Source organism: Pteronotus mesoamericanus, unplaced genomic scaffold, assembly GCF_021234165.1.
Source record: "Pteronotus mesoamericanus isolate MK-2021 breed Mesoamerican mustached bat unplaced genomic scaffold, CSHL_Meso_final scaffold_167, whole genome shotgun sequence".
In the NCBI taxonomy this organism is placed as follows: Eukaryota; Metazoa; Chordata; class Mammalia; order Chiroptera; family Mormoopidae; genus Pteronotus; species Pteronotus mesoamericanus.
The window spans coordinates 47770646-47787364 of NW_026555308.1; the positions used below are offsets into that span (position 1 = coordinate 47770646).

Genomic DNA, 16719 nt, shown 5'->3' on the forward strand with positions numbered 1-16719 from the left:
TGCTTCAGCAGAAGATTGGCTTTGGGCCTCACCACTTCCTGTCTTGGCTTGTGGAGGTGTAAACCCCAAGAGGCTTAGAGGGGATGAGCTAGAGCCGCTGCTCAACCTCAAAAAAAAACAAGAAATTCAGTTGGGAAGTTAGTGGTGCAGGTGGGGAGAGAAAGAAGTGGAATCCTCACTCATAAATTGGGGGAAATCCTGGCCTGCAGGCACTGTTTCACCGCTAGGGGTGCCTCCTGATCCACCCCACCTGCCTCCTGGAGAAAAGCCAAACCACAGTGTGGGAAAACCAGGACAGCAAGCTTCTGTCTGGGTGAGGGAGAGGACCAAAGGGCAGTGGGGAAACACTCAGAATGAAAACTGGAACCCAGGACGGGAAAAATAGAACATAATGCAATAGAACTGAGGAGACAGTAGGAGGGAGCAGAGGGTGAAGATCAGAGGATAAATACGCATCATTGAGACTTTTGGAGAAGAGCTTGTCCCTCCCTCCCTCCTTTCTTCCCTCCCTCCCTCCCTCCCTTCCTGCCTTCTTTCCTGTTTTCCCTCGCCTGTGTGGATGTCCTTGTATTTAAAAAGAAAGTCCTTGATGACTACTTTTTCTCAGAATCCTGTGTCTCCTCAGTGAAGTTTAAGTGGGATTGAAGTTTCCTTCTCTTCTGCGCAAGGAGTTTCCAAATGACAACGAGAGTCACATAAATATACATAAAGTGCCTAATGACACCTTTGACATCACTTGTTTCCTACACTATCCTGAATATGGATCATTATCTACCACCCACCCTGAGTGGGCGATAGGCTCATGCATGCATGTGTGATTTTACACTTTCCAGATTGAGCTGTGTACAGATTTTAAAACGTCCTCTTCCTCCTCCTTCGCCCTCCCTTGCAATTCACTCTTCTTGGAAGGCGTGAGGATGCATACGTGTGTATGTTCAGCAAAAGTGCTTGGAAGAATCGACCTTTCTTGCAACGCACCCCCAGCTCTAAGTGTAGGATTTCTCCACCGCGAAGCGTCTCTAATCTGTCCGCAGCTGAAGTGCTCTTTCCACGCTGATGCGGACAGGCTGTCTCAGCGCTACGCTGTCCAGGGAGCTGACGCTTCGGGTGTTCTCGAAAGCCGCCTGACTCCCGCCTGTAGTAAGGAGCTCTCCCCGGGGTGTAGGAGTGGCGGTTCCTGTGAGCTGGTGTGTATGCGTATCACTATGAGCTTGTAGGTTATCTCTCCCAGCACAGTGCAGACAGAACCGGCAACTGTACTCTCCAAGCAGCCTCCAGCTAAGCAAGGCAACAGCAGCCTCCGCCTCCTCAGTGCGTTGATTGGCTGCTTTTTGCTCATCATTTGCCTGCTAAGAAAAGGGAAGGGCCAGTGACGACCCCGAACCCAGCTGCAGAAGCGGCCGTCACCTTCAAAGCACAAGATGTCTCGTCTTTAAAGAAATCTGAGCCCGAGGGGAGGCAGCACGGACCGACCCGGCAGGGCTGGCGCGAACCGCGAGGGAGAGCGCTGGGCAGCGCTCGAGCACCAGTGTGAGCGTGGCCGCAGAGGACCCTGGCGACCTACTCCGGAGATCCCGGCTCCACGCTCTCCTCACATTTTACGGATTCCGCCCCCCACCTCCTGCGACTATATCCCCTAAAGAGGAGCTTTTATATCCAGAGAAGGCGCGGGAGCTGGGGCAACCACTACTTTCCTGGGCACCCAAGATGCGCTCCATTAGAAAGAGGTGGACGATCTGCACGATAAGTCTGCTCCTGATCTTTTATAAGACAAAAGAAATAGCAAGAACTGAGGAGCACCAGGAGACGCAACTCATCGGGTAAATGCAAAGCTTCATTTCAGGATATGACAAAAAGTCAAGCCATATATGAAATGTGAATATAGACAATAGAGTGAGGGTTGGGATAGCATGTGTGCTCCTATGAGCTTGTGTGTGTTTAGTCCCGTAGATTAAATAACAAAGGCAATTGTTGAGGGGTGTGTGTGTGTGTGTGTGTGTGTGTGTGTGTGTGTGTCGCGCGCGTGCTTCTCTAGGCATGTTCCCACTAAGAGTTCAACTTATTGCTGTTTGGTGGCACTGACAGTTGTGTTGGCGCCGGGCTCACACGCCAAAGGGGAAGTCACTGCAGAAGTGTCAACAAAGAACGTGTGCCCTTGTCTTTTGATCCGTGGGCAGAACTCGAGCGAGATGTTTTTATTCACCATCTGGCTGCCGTTCTTTCTCTACCTTATCACTCTAGGAGATGCTAGAGAAATCTGGCTTTCGGAAAGGCTGAAGTTAAAGCTCAGAAAGCAGGAAATGTGCCTCCACCCTATCTTTACTCTTCTTTGGCGTGGGGTAGATCTGCGTATCTTAGTTTGAATTACAAACTCCTGTACAAACAAGAATACTTTCTTATGTGCCCTTCCGTGGATAAAACGCATAGGCGTGACCGTTAGATTTTAAGAAACTGGGTACTTTAGCTTCTTCACAGTCTGTATTTCTGCCAGTTTTTTTTTTTTTTTTCTTGTCTAGATGAGTTCAAAAATTTCCCCCACGCCACTAAGTTCTCTAAATATCACACTTCCTTCCTCCCTCCTTGCTCCTGGCCTCGGTGTCTTTGAAGTTTACCCAGTGGGGTGGCTGCAACTTTGTGTTGCTTACAGGGCTTGGAAGCGTTTTCTGAGGATGTGAACCTGGTTGTCAACTGTGTTCAAAGTCCTGTTTTGGAAATCTTCCCTCATCCGGAGGCGTCCGCTATCGGAAACTCCACACTGGCAGAGATAACTGCTTGGTTTTTATTTCTTCTAGGCATTTATTAGAACTAAGTTAGAATCCTTGCCTCTGTGTGTGTGGTGGGGGCGGGGGGGCAGATAGGACTGCTAAAACGTGCACATACACACGAACTTCATGCACTCCATTTGTTAATATTCCTGTTCCTCCTTAAGTAATGAGCATTTAAGTGGGCAAGATACGAGCTTATCCTTACAGAAGGAATTGCTGTTTTATAGAAAACTAAGCCGTAAGTATAGTCGAAAGGAACTGGAACAGAATGAAAAAGCTAGTAAGGAATGGCCTCGATGGGCGTTATGCATCAACAAATCTATATATGGTCTATTCTGGGGGCGGGCGGGGGGAAATGCTGAACTCTATGAGGTCGTTACACAGGGAGTGGGTGGGTTGCAAATGTGACTTAGCTCAATATTCAGAAAAGAAGGATTTGGGGCAGGGCGTGAGGGCATCCCTGGCAGACCTGCGCTTCCCAGGCAGACAAAGGGGTCTTTGGGGAGGTGATGAACCGGCGCACGGGGGAGAGGAGGAGGCAGGAGAGTGGGGGTCGAGGCTCTTTGTTCGCTACCGGGCTAGTGGGCTCGGAAGCCAAGCCTGAGCCCAGACAAAGCGGCCAAGCCTCGCCAGGACTCCGAGGGTTCGGGCCCACAGCTCGCTACCCTGTAGAGCAGTAGTGGGCGGGACGAGTGAAGCGAGAGAAGGCACCACATGCTGCCAAAATGCCCTCTCCGGGCCTCCCCAGACAGGGCGGCAGGAAGGAAGCGTGCGCCCCGGGTCTAGTCACTCCGGGGAAATAACAGACCTGGGACGCTCCACGTTTCAGGGGCGATATTGCTGCTGTGGCCCTTCGCGGGACACCGCGGACCGGTGGGCGCTGCCCGCAGCGCTGGGGACGAGGGGCGGGCAGCCACAGGCGTGGCGGCTGGGCTGGCCCGGCTGGGTTTCGCTCGCACCCTTTTCGGATTGAGCTGCAGTTTGTTGCCTGCCCCCCGCCCCGCCCTCCCTTCCCCCTCGAGAAAGCCTGGGGCGAGCGTGGAGTTAATCTCCAGGAAGCTGGGCGTGCTCTATCTAGCTCTATCTGCTCCTCTCCAGAGCGGGGAGCGAGGGGGGAAGAATGAGTGAGGAGACGGGCTGCGAGGGTGGGGGCGAAGCCTTTATTGCAAGATTGGGCCCCCTTAAAAGAACATCACTTTTCCTGCTCAGCCGGCCCCTGAGCCTCCTTAATTAAAACCCGCAATTACAGGTGTGCAGGATGAGACAGAGAGCCAGCTGCCGGCGTTGCGCTTCTATTCGTGCAGGGCAGTGTCCTGGCTGGGCCGCCCCGGGCTCTTCCCTGAGATCCGGGAGTTGGTGCTGCGGGGGGCAAGGCGAGGACAGCCAGTCTTCACTCAGGATAAAACATTCAGCGGAAAAGCTTGTGGTACTAGTTCATGATTTCAATTCCCAAATAGTGTCTCTGGTGGAGGAGTTGACTCATCAAACGATACCTCGTTGACTCTACCCGAGCCAAGTAGAGGGTCTAGTTTCGAGATGAGTAAACCAGAATGGAGTGTTGGCCCCAGAACCCAGGCCAGTATTCAAAAGTGAGATAAGAGAGGAAGTCTCTGACCTTTGGGGGGCACTGCATGCCTTCTGAGTGGGCAGCAGATTCAGTTAAGGGCCTTCCATATTCCTCATAGAACATCCCTCTAGATTCACATAGCTTCCCTGCTACCATGTTTTAATACACAGGCAGTTTCTTTGTCAATTGGACGTTTGCTTCTCTTAACTGAAGGACCCATCTAGAGTCACTTATACACAGTGTTACTCTTAGACACAATGTTGAGCTGTCATTCCAGAAGAAAAGAGAACACCAACACAACTTCCCTACCAACCATCCACCTTCTCATATGTCCACAGGAATACTAGCAACATGGTTTTTGTAAAGGACTGCTTGAGAATAGATCAAGGAGTTGTTAGACATTTAAAACCGGTATTTCCTTCCATGCTAACTTATTAATTGCCTGGCATGATACCAGTTAATAAAGTTGAACTCGAAGGGCATCGGGGGTATGAAGTTGCCTATTCTTGAATGACATTTTTCTTAACGGGAAAAAAATGGTACTTACCCTACTATTGGCCCATGATTTCACTGGCTTTGTGTGTGCTATGTGGATATAATTGGAAATGTGTTTAAGTGTCCTACAGATGAAAATATGTGGGTATACTTACTTGGTGAGACAAAGTATTTGAGAGTGTAACAGAAACTTTAATATCATACAAATATTTGTTTTGATTGTAATTCCTTAAAATTTGTAACATACCATTTTCCTGGTTGACCACAAATGAGACTCTAAATTACATTATTTTATCATCTAGAGATCTTTTTAATTTGATTGTGTTCCTTATGTTGTCTTACCAGTATTAGTTCTAAAACTTATGACAGAATTGACTATGGAGATAAACATTCATACTTAGAGTATTAGCACTGTCAGCAAAGTTCTTTCCAGATTGTTCTATGATAGAATACACTCTCATAAATCAGGAAACCCAGAACCCGCGCTTTTCTTCAAATGTAATATTTGGAACTCTGTTAAAAACGATAAAGCAATAAGTTAAGGTAGTACATCTGTCATCTTTATTTTCAGTTGTTTGACACAGGTAATTAAAACAGAAACATGCCTGCTGTTTGTGTTCAGACTTAGTTGGATACCAGTTCTTCTGTTTTAAATGACTTTGAAAGTATTTTATTAAAGAGGAGATTTAACATAGTCCAAAGGAAACACACTCATTCAAAAACCAGGTCATGAAGAGTTTTTCAGTGTGGATGAATGCAAGGCTTTTGGGACCTAATTTCATAAAGCAAAATTAATCATATTTGTTATATTCTGCAGAATTAATAAAACAAATCAGAGTGATGCCTAACAACTCATATTTCAAGTAGAAAAATATTTGCAAATATTAGTAACATAACTATTGATTATGTCACTCGTATTCCATAGATGAATATCTAACAGGGTTTCTCTTAGCTCTATATAAGCAGGAATACTTTATAATATATATTGCTTTATGCTCATGATTTTCTTGATATGTCTTGCAATTTTCCCTCAAGGAGCACATGCTGAATCTTCCTGTATATAACAAGTATGCAAGAAATGTTTCCAGTGTAGCTGTTAAGTAGTTTTGTCTGATATGGAATTACAAACTCGTAGAGGGGGTGGTAACATCCTTCATGCCTTGTATTTACAGGAAGGAAAAGCCTTTTCTAAAACAGAATGATACCAAGGTCACAAGTGAAAAATCTCTTGGGATCCATTTAGCTTTATGCAAAAGAAATTTGCTCCAGAGCCTCATATTGCACTAAGCCCACACAGGAATTTTGGCTCCAAGAAATGAACTAGTTGTAGCTGTTTTCATTCAAAATCCTTTCCAGAGATAAAAGTCTGAAATTTGATTTATCACCAGTTCAGTGAAAAATAATTCAAACAGCATAGTAATATAGTAGCATTTCATTAATATAAAACTGATTTAAACTTAAACTACTTTTTTTAATTTTAAATCTGAGAGGTTCTGAAAAAGTTCCATACAGCTAGGTACACCATAACAATCATTCTGACATGTAAAAATGTATCAACATCTATATTAGTAAAGCAGTCTTCCATGGATATTTTTAAAATGTCAGCCTGTGTATATTTTTTTTACTTCTCTCATAAAAATTTACTGGTGGTGAAAATAATTTTTATAATCATACTAATCTGGGTTAGAAAAAAATGATATTAAAAGGCCAGTTATTAACAAGATGAAGACTGGAAACATTCCTACCCCTAGAAATAGTGAGAGTTTGTGCCATACCCTTAAAGGCATACCTCCAAAAGTGTGAAGGTTAAATTCTGTGTATATCCACATTTTCACTCACTTGTAGTTATTATCTTTAGAAATGTAATATAAAAATAGACTCTGGAGACTGAGTGATAAATTGCTTCAAATGTTTTCTTGTATCCTAAATGACCTCTAAAAATCACTACTAGCTATGCATAAACATGCCAATGTAATATTTTAATCAAAAAGATTGTTTAAATATTGATTTTTACAGAGTTATAAATTTTACAGGGAGTAGTTGCATATGATGTTTTGAGTTGCTTCAAACTGGAAGTACATGTTTAAAAAAGAATGTAGACCAAAATACCAAACTATAAGCCTCCAATTACAGAAGTCCTCTAACAGCTGCTGCACAAGCGTTGTTTCCATTGATGAAGGAGAGGATTGCCTACGTAATAAACACAGATTTAAACTTTCTGATTGAGCAAATAGTCATGTTATTTTTAATTATATTTTTGAAATTCAAAAAAAAAGATAATATGTAAAGAAATATAAGCAGATGTTGAAAGGGCTATGCCATAAACAGGTAGCTTTTAGATTCTCTAAGTTTGGGTTTATACCTATAAAGTACCAAGAAGATAGTCTTGAACAATGAACTAGTTCAGCTATTAATGATATTCTAATGGTATAAATGTGATCATCGGTTTCTGTGACCATCATCAGTGTTTCTAATGCCCCTGCTACTACCATGACACATGGCATTTTTGAATGACATTGTTAATTGAGGGGAGTAGCATAGTTGATTCCTTTGATATACTGGAATATATCAGTAATAAAGGCTACTCAGTGAATTTTCTATCCTCTTCAGTCTCTGTCTCCTCACCACCATCAGGAAAGTGACTTTTGTTGAGATGATGCAACAGTACTTTTAGAAATTAACATGTCAATAGTGCTTTATAAATTACTTTCACATTCAGAGTCCCACTTAATTGTCACAAAGTCATTGCAAATTAGATAATGTTGTTGCAATTTTCAAGGTAAGATAAGGACTTAGTGGCCTAGAAAGAAAATATTGTACAAGGTCATACAGGCTAGCAAGTGATAGAATCACTAACATGTCCAGATCATTTGATATTCCAAGGTCTTCTTACTCCAAAACAAAAGCTCTCTCCATTATGCATATGTGCCTTCTGTGAAAATAAAATTACAACCTTGGGAATCCCAAGTATACAGATGTGGAAGAACTGGCCAAACATCCTGTCTTTATTGCCTAAACACAGTGGATAGGGATGGGCTAAAAGGGAACAGAGCTTTGATGAGATCTTTTTCTTTAAATACCACAAAGGCCTGTTTTCTGGATTCTTCTTATTTTTTTTATCTAGTAACATTGGTTTACATTGATTTACAAGGGTTATTATTGGTTTATAACATTATATAAGTTTCAGGTGTACTTTATTATAACTTAATATTTGTATATACTACTTCATTATAATTTAACATCTGTATACACTACAGCATGCTCACTACCAAAGGTCTAGTTTCCATCTGTCACCATACAATTTACCTCTTTTACTCATTTCACTCTAATCCCATCCCCTTTCCATCTGGTAACTATCAATCTGTTGTGTGCTTCTATGAGTTTGTTTTTATTTATTTATTTTTTGTTTTGGCTTTCTCCTTTCCACGTATGAGTGAAATCATAGGGTATTTGTCTTTCTCCATCTGACTTATTTCATTCAGAAAAATAGCCTCAGTATCCATCCATGTTGTCACAAATGATGAGATTTTATCCTTGTTTTATGGCTGAGTAGTATTTCATTTTGTGTTTGTGTGTATGTGTGTATCTCAATCACATATTCTTTATCCATTCATCTGTGGATAGACACTTAGCACTTAGGATATTATTATGTCTTATTTGTTTTAAATAATGCCACTATGAACATAGAGGTACATAACAGGTCTATCCAGAAAAAGCAGAACCATTGTTAATATAATGAGAATGGTTTGCATAACATCGATGTAACCTGGCAGCCAATGAGAGTGGACTGGAATGCATGGGCATGAACAATGATGACTTCACTATACTAGTCAGTAGAAGAGGTAGGTGCCATTGAATAGGCATGTGTACTGTGTGGCCATGGCATTCAGAATGACTGAGTAAGTAGAATAATGAATTTGCATCCAATTTTGTGTTAAGTTGAACATTCCTCTGTGGAAACTATTTGGATGATTCAGAAGGCTGCAGCTATGAGCAACTGGTGGTTGGCACCTTCCTTACAACACATCTGCTTAGATATCACATCTTGCGCAGGGTTTTTGGTGAAACATAAAAATCACCCAGATAACTCAACCCCACTACAACCCACATTTTGTGCCCTGTGACTTCTGGTTTTTCCCAAAACTAAAATTGCCCTTGAAGGGGAAGAGGTTTCAGACTGTCAATAAGATTTAGGAAAATACAACAGGGCAGTTGATGACAATTGGGAGAGCTATGTGAGGTCCCAAGGTGCCTGTCTTGAAGAGCACTAAGACATCATTGTCCTACATACAATGTTTCTTGTATCTTGTGTCTTCTTCAATAAATGTCTCTATTTTTCATAGTGCTTGGCTGGATACTTTCTGGACATATCCGGTATATCTTTTCAAAATAGTGTTTTCATATTCTTTGGATCAAATAGCCAGACATGGAATAATTAAATTATGTGGTAGTTCTATTTTTAATTTTTGAGGAATCTTCATACTATTTTCCATAGTGACTACGCCAATTTACAATCCAACCAACAGTGTACAAGGGAGTTCCATTTCACAACATCCTCTCCAATACTTGTTTAATTAATTTATTTACTTTTTAAATACATTTGTCTTTGCCTTCCCCCCCCTCTTTCCCTTGCCTTTTTTTTTTTTTTACTTTTTGATAATAGATAGTCTGACAGGTGTGAGGTGATATGTCTCATTGTGGTTCTGATTTTCATTTCTCTAAAAATTAACAATATTCTACATCTTTTCATATGTCTGTTGGCTATCTATATGTCTTCTTTGGAAATTGTCTATTCAGATCCTCTGCCTATTTTTAAATTGGGTTATTTTTGGTTGTTGAGTTGTAAGAATTCTTTATAGATTTTGGATATTAACACTTTATTGGATGTATGATTTGCAAATACATTTTTCCATTCAGTAAATTACCTTTTTGTATTGTTGATGGCTTCTTTTACTGTTAAAGCCTTTTTGTTTATATAAAATTGGCTGTATTTTATCATATTCACTCAATCTTTAGAATACTTTTTATCATGGTCATAACCTCTTCTTGTAACATGTAGAAAAAGTTGTACCTATAATTTGACACTAGTAATCTAAATCAAATTATGTATTACGCTACTTAGACAGAATGCTTCTTACTTTCACAAAGCTGGCATTTTATTTTGTTTCAGAGATGGTGAACTGTGTTTGAGTCGATCTCTTGTCAATAGTTCTGATAAAATCATTCGAAAGGCTGGCTCTTCAATCTTCCAGCACTCTGTAGAAGGTTGGAAAATCAATTCATCATTGGTCCTAGAGATAAGGTGAGTTTCTTTAATAAGACAGAATATATCAGGCTTGGCAAACTTATATCAAATGCTTAATTTATAGTTTAAGTGTGAATATTTTAATGTAAGAGTTAAACAGCTCTGCTGAATGTTGCTCATTTAAGAATATGAAACCATAAAACTGAAATCATTATGCAGTCAGAAATTTAAAAATGAATATGTGAGTGTGAATACACTGTCTTTATACTAATGGAATAAGATATTTAAGTGAGTACTAATATTTAACATATTTTTCTTTTCTTCAGTCAATTACTCAGAATAACCATATATTTGGAGAACTACATTTAACTTCACTATTAAGTCTTCATACTGATTTTGAGTTTTCTAACACCAGATAAAAATAGAACCCATTCAACTCTTATTTTGCTCACAACTATATATAAATTTTACTTACTCTATCAATGGGCATTTCTATGCGAGCTCCTGTAATCAGTCTCAATATTTATATCTGAAACAGGTAAAAATCAGAAAACACGCTTTCTAGAGTACTGGTTTATTCTTTGTAACATTTTAGTTTAAACAAGCTCTTGAAATCAAACATGATGCCTACATATATCCACTATATCTTATTTTCTTCAATTATAATAATATTACTCAATGAAAGGTGGGGCCAGGCCTTCCTAATTATGGGGGAAGCAAGAAGATAATTTTTCTCTACAGTTACTTGTTGTGTTGGTCAGTAGGTTTTAAAAAGAGCATTTTAGTAAATCAGAACTCTTTTTAAAAGTTCAAGAGAATGACCATCCTTTACTCAATAAAATCATTAAAGGTATCTAGTATTGGCAAAATGCTAATTATTCAATTACTGGATATTAATACAGATTTTTGAAAAATGTAGTTAGTGGTTAAGGGGATAAGCTGCTGATCCGTTTGGGTTTCTATCTACTCACTTCTTGGATTATACCCATAAATAACGTAAATTATAAGCAAATTAAGGGAATAATTTACACACTCATCTTTAGAGTATGCATAGCAATCCATAGAATTAATGGCAATAAAAGTACTTACTACATTTTGAAATATACTTGAAACAACATCTGAAAATTAAAGAGAAGGGTCAGACAAATATAGAAATGGTTAGAATATTCTGTTTTAAATTTTTGGCAACAACAGGAAAGAGAAAATGGAATCAAATCACAGCTATATCAAGTGGCGTTATGTTTGGTTGCTTTTAGTTTAGGAAGCATGTTATGCATTTATAGGTGGAGTACAAAAACATAAAAATAAGTAGAATCTGATGACAAAGTTTATAAATTCATGTCTTCTTTAATACAATCTGGTCAGCAAATGAGATTTATTTCAACTGTATAGAGAAAAAAGCCAATATTAAAAATTAGGAGATTCCTTATGAAAGTAAAGATTTTCACTACTCTTGAAAAATGAAAACTTTGACAATATTTGACAACTCAATTCCCCCACAGAACCATTTGCTTGAAGCAAGCACTAGCCTTATCTGGAGACAGTGATATTTTTATGCCTGATCCTCCTTTCTCTCATGTTACCTAACCTAATATCTTCCATATTTTCTCAGAACTTTATACCCACATTTGAATTTAGAAACCCTATATGAGATGAGATAATTATGATAAAAAAAGCTACAGGATTTGGAATAGATGGTCAAAAATATAGGTGTGGTTTAGTTCAGAACAGAGTAAGGATTCCTATTTCTTGGAGGTAAATTGGAAAGAGAGAAATACGGGTTATTATAAAAGGAAATGTTTGCAGCATTATTCACGGTGGCCAAGACTTGGAAATGACTGAAGTATCCCTTGATAAGTGATTGGATAAAGAAGATGTGGGACATATATACAACAGAGTACTCCTCAGCCATAAGGAAAGATGAAATACTGCCATTTGCAACTTAGATGGATCTTGAGGATATCACGCGAAACAAAATGAGTCAGAGAGAAAGAGTCAAGAACTATGAGTTCAGTTATATGTGGAATATAAAACTGAAAGCAACAAATGAACAAATAAGACAAATGAACAAAAACTTATAGACACAGACAACAGATGGTGGTTATCAGAGAGAAAGAGGGGGGGTGTATATAAAGGGTAGAGGGGGTCAAATATATGGGGACTGATGGAAGAGATATGGCTTTGGACGGTAAACACACAATGCAATATCATAGAACTATTCACTTAAACCTATATAATTTTACTAACCAATGTCACCTCAATAAATTTAACAATAAATAAATAAATGAAAAGGAAATATTTAGTCTATAAAGATACCTCAAAGAGAACTTTAAAATTGAATGATTTGGCAAAAGGGGGACAATTAGGTAAGGCTATACAGATCAGGTAAGAGAAAGTAATGGAAGAAAGCAAAGTAAAATAAATTATAACAGTTTAATTAATATATCTAAACATGCTAACTAGTATATCAGATAAAGTAAAATCTAATAAGTAAGTTAAATAAGTAATTGGCAATAGTTAAATTAATGTATCTGGCCATGCCTTCCCACTCTCTGTACAAAAGTGAATACCGTAGCCTTGGCTGGGTGGCTTAATTGGTTGGAGCATCATCGTGTGAACCAAAAGATTGCAGGTTCCATCCCTGATCAGGGCCCATGCCTATGTTGTGGTTTGATCCCTGGTAATGGTGAGTAAGGAGGCAACTGATTCCTGTTTCTTCACATCCATCTCTCTCCCTCTCATCCTTCTTCTCTTTCTAAAAAAAAATCAATAAAAGTATCCTTGGTGAGAGGGTTACAAAAAATGTATACTGTAGATATGCATGAAGTTACAGAGGTATGTTTTGCTATTCTTAAGATATTCAGGCTAAAGATATTAAAGGTAAATTGAAACAAGCAGTTCATTATTGCAATTTTACAAATTAATAAGAGTTGCATTCATATTTTTGAGGGTGATATATTTTCAATTATAACAGCTGAAAATATGTATGAAATATTAGTACTTTTCATATTGCTCTCCTTAACAGATAAAGAAATAAACAATAAAACAGTGAGCAAATATTGAATAATACATTTCTTTACAACAAAATAATAATTTGTAAAACCATTATTGCACAACATGCAAACAGTCCATTAAAATTATAATTGCTTATAGCAGTCGTGACTAGTGATTATTAATCAGTTTGACGCTTGTAATAAAAAATTTAGAATACAAAAATGTCTTATTGTTAGCTTATCTTTTTTTAAAGTCATACTGGAAACTAATTGTAAACTATTTTGGATTATATTTTTTTGCTTTTGCCTCCACATCTATAGCATTTATGGAGAACCATATTACTTTGTGTCAATGAGTGGGTGTGGGCACCTTTTGGTGTTGCTTCTGCAACTGCTAATTGCCATTGATGATCATTCTCCTCTTCCTTTAGAAGAGTAAGAGGGAGACAACGCAGTCCGAGTGGTTAAAAAAAATCAATAAACTTATCCTTGGGTGAGGATTTAAAAAAATGAATACTGTAGTTTTTTTATTAAGACATTACAGCTAATCACTTTTGATCTTACATGACTGAGCCATGCTTATAAACCTTTTTTATTTTAAAAATCTCATTAAACTTATAATTCTCTTGTGACATTCTTCATAAGTTACGTATCTATTTACATTAAAATATAAAACAGTCACTGAAGATAAATTGTTCTCCCATACATTTATAGATAGGATTTTCTTTTCTATCACTAATTCTTTCAGCCCTATATGTACTCTGCTACTTTCATAAGCATATCAAGAGTAGATTCATATATATTCATCAAACAATCATACCTCTGTGGAGTTGTCTAAGAGAGATGGTTTCATGTGTGATTTCACTGCACTTTGAAGATTCATCATGATTGAGGGGAGTTTATTCATTCTACATCTAACTTCATAATTAAAATAATAAGCTTGGTTAAAGGCTTGATTTTATTGTTACTAGTTTAGTCTTTATTCATTATTTTAAGCTAAGAAATGACACATTTAAGATGTTGAGTAAATCTTAGAATATTGTACTGAGGTATCATTTGATCATGTCCAACATTTTTGACTCGATTTTCTTTTTTCCATCTTCAAGTTGTTTCTTATCATTCTTTTATTCTTATTTTTTCATATGTTGAACAGAAATGTAAAGAATCACAATACCAAATATAGATGTATAGAAATGTACAAGCTCAGCTACTCACCAGGACAGATTAAGCATATCATAATAAGGAAAAATATTTTCACCTCTTAGTATTACCGTATGTCCAAGTTCCTAAATAGAAAAAGCTAGCATGTCAACTAGACATAACTTCAAATTTACATGCTGTTACCTGCAAAAAAGAATTTGCTGTTACATTATCGATTTTCTTTAGAAAAAGTTTCACAAACGCTTCTACGTACTTTGTTCAGTAACTGACCAGTAGAACACATCGTCGGTCACACAGCTTCATGGTGACAGAGTCCAGCTTCAAAACCAGGCCTAAGCGGAAAACTATACTTTAATACTAAAATGTATACCATTAAATGCATGTTTATGAAGTAAACAATAGTTTTATACACTAAAATAATAAAATATATTATGCATCCAACATTACCAAATTCTGGGTCAAATATTAAATGACCACCAGAGGTGTAAATTAAACTAAAAATTGTTTTTCTTTAAGCATTTTGAAACAATTTTGCCTTTTCATTTGGTGCCATAGAGGAAGCTTAGAAGCCCAAACAAGCCACAGGTTATGTTCATTCAGAACTCTCAGGCACATTGCTCATGGAAATAATCTGTTGAGATTAAAAAAAAAAAAAAGTGTACTCTTTCTTTCTGCTACTTGTAGGCATAATGGAACAATTTGCATTTCTTAAACTATTTTTTTTGTTTTTAGTAAACCATGTAAAAATTGATTCAGTGCTCTTTGAAATCAAAAGTTTACAAAAACTAACTCCTAATATATGTGCCATAGCCTAATTTGCTTCTCAACTTGTGGTTCATTCCAAATATAAGATTTGTCTCACGATATTTGCTGATGGAGTCAACAATGTTATTTACACATTAAATTATAGTTAACACAACATATATGTTTGTTGTTGACAAGAAACCTATAGAGAATAAAGAGTGGCACCTGGTGATATGTTAACTATATTTATCATTTCACAAGTAAAAACAATATTTAGTTAAATTAATTCTCTGAGACTGCAGCTGCTATTTCAAGTAATGGGTGTTGTTGAAAGCGAAGGGAAATTCTAGTTGAAAATTTCAGTTGCAAAGTTTCTGTTATGGAATCTGTTTCTGTCAGTTTAACTCTCTAAACCAACCTTTCAATTTAAGCCAGCGTTGCCTAACAAACAATGATCTTTATGACTGAGTTTTTCAGTCTCATTGAAAGTGAAACACATATTTTCAGGTTCTTTCAGTTATTTCATTAAAACAGTTGCTGAATTTGGGCGTGTGCTTATCTAATGGGGTTCCAAAAGTTACATTATGTTCACAAAATGACAGACATATAACGAATCTTTTTTGTTGTTGTTCTGTTAAGTCGCACACAGAAAATACAACCCCCTGCTTTAAATATCTGGTAATAACTTGACTACATACAGAAAAACTTGTATAGGAGGTCCTTGAATAATGTGGTTTCACTCAACATCCTTCCATTATAACACTGATGAGAAAAAATATATATATTTCTGTCCAGGGCCACTGTCTTTGTGGAGTTTGCACGTTCTCTTTATGTTTGCGTGCGTTTATTCTGGGTCCTTTGATTTCCTCCCACGTCAGAGACATGCATGTTAGGCGAACGGGAGTGTCTAGATTGTCACAGTCTGAGTGTGGATGTGAGTGGCCCTGAGATGGAAAAGTGACCGTTCAGGGCGCTGGGATAGGCTCACATCCCCTGTGACCCTGAACTGGAATAAGACTGTTGGAAAAGAATCCTCTTCCTTTCATACATCCTTCTTAAATGTATGTGTAGCTCATTTATTTCAGTGTTTAATATTTGAAATGTTTGGGGATCTTACTTAGAAGTTTGATGATGTTTGTGTGACCAGAAATGTATTGTAGCAACTTAACTCATGTATATCAATTGGTCTATGGCAAAATTAGTTTTGTTATATGTCTTCTTTCCATTTAAGTCACAGTTACTAAGAACCTCTCCACAACACTAAATGAGGACTTACAGTACTGGTTCAGACCGTATATTAAATATTAGCTTTTGTTGATTCATGTTTCTTTAGAGCCTAGAAGCTAAATTGAGTTTTCTTTCTCTGTCTCTCATTCTGAAGTAATTTGGTTTAACTTGCTCTTTTCATTCATATCAATTATCTTCTAAGCAAAAGCATGTCTTTTCTTCTTGGTGATAAAATGTTGTTTCAGTTCCAAGTAAGTTCAAGAGTTTTTCATGTTTCCAATGACATTTAGTTAATTACACTTAAACCCTAGTTTTCTTTTTTTCTATAATCTGAACAACAACTAGACTTAGCAAATCCACAGAACTTTTTATAGCCCTTTGTATCTATGATGTTAAAAAAAAATGCCTATAGCCTGCTAGGGAGGAAAAAAAAAGAACTAATCTTTTCTTACTGTTTGCAAAAAAAAAAAAATTAAGCATTAAAGTCAAAATATTATTCATTCAGTAATTATTTTCAGTCTT

The 16719-nt window shown here is 37.8% G+C and overlaps 1 protein-coding gene across 1 annotated transcript in view; it reads left to right on the forward strand.

Moving 5' to 3' along the window:
* The first annotated feature begins 1465 nt into the window (after nt 1-1465).
* Nucleotides 1466-16719, forward strand: part of ST8SIA4 (ST8 alpha-N-acetyl-neuraminide alpha-2,8-sialyltransferase 4) — an 86017-nt gene continuing 70763 nt past the window's right edge. The window contains exons 1-2 of the mRNA XM_054590024.1: nt 1466-1820; nt 9998-10129. Coding sequence (XP_054445999.1) covers nt 1708-1820; nt 9998-10129 — 245 coding nt within the window. The 5' untranslated portion in view covers nt 1466-1707. The remainder of the gene's footprint in view (nt 1821-9997; nt 10130-16719) is intronic.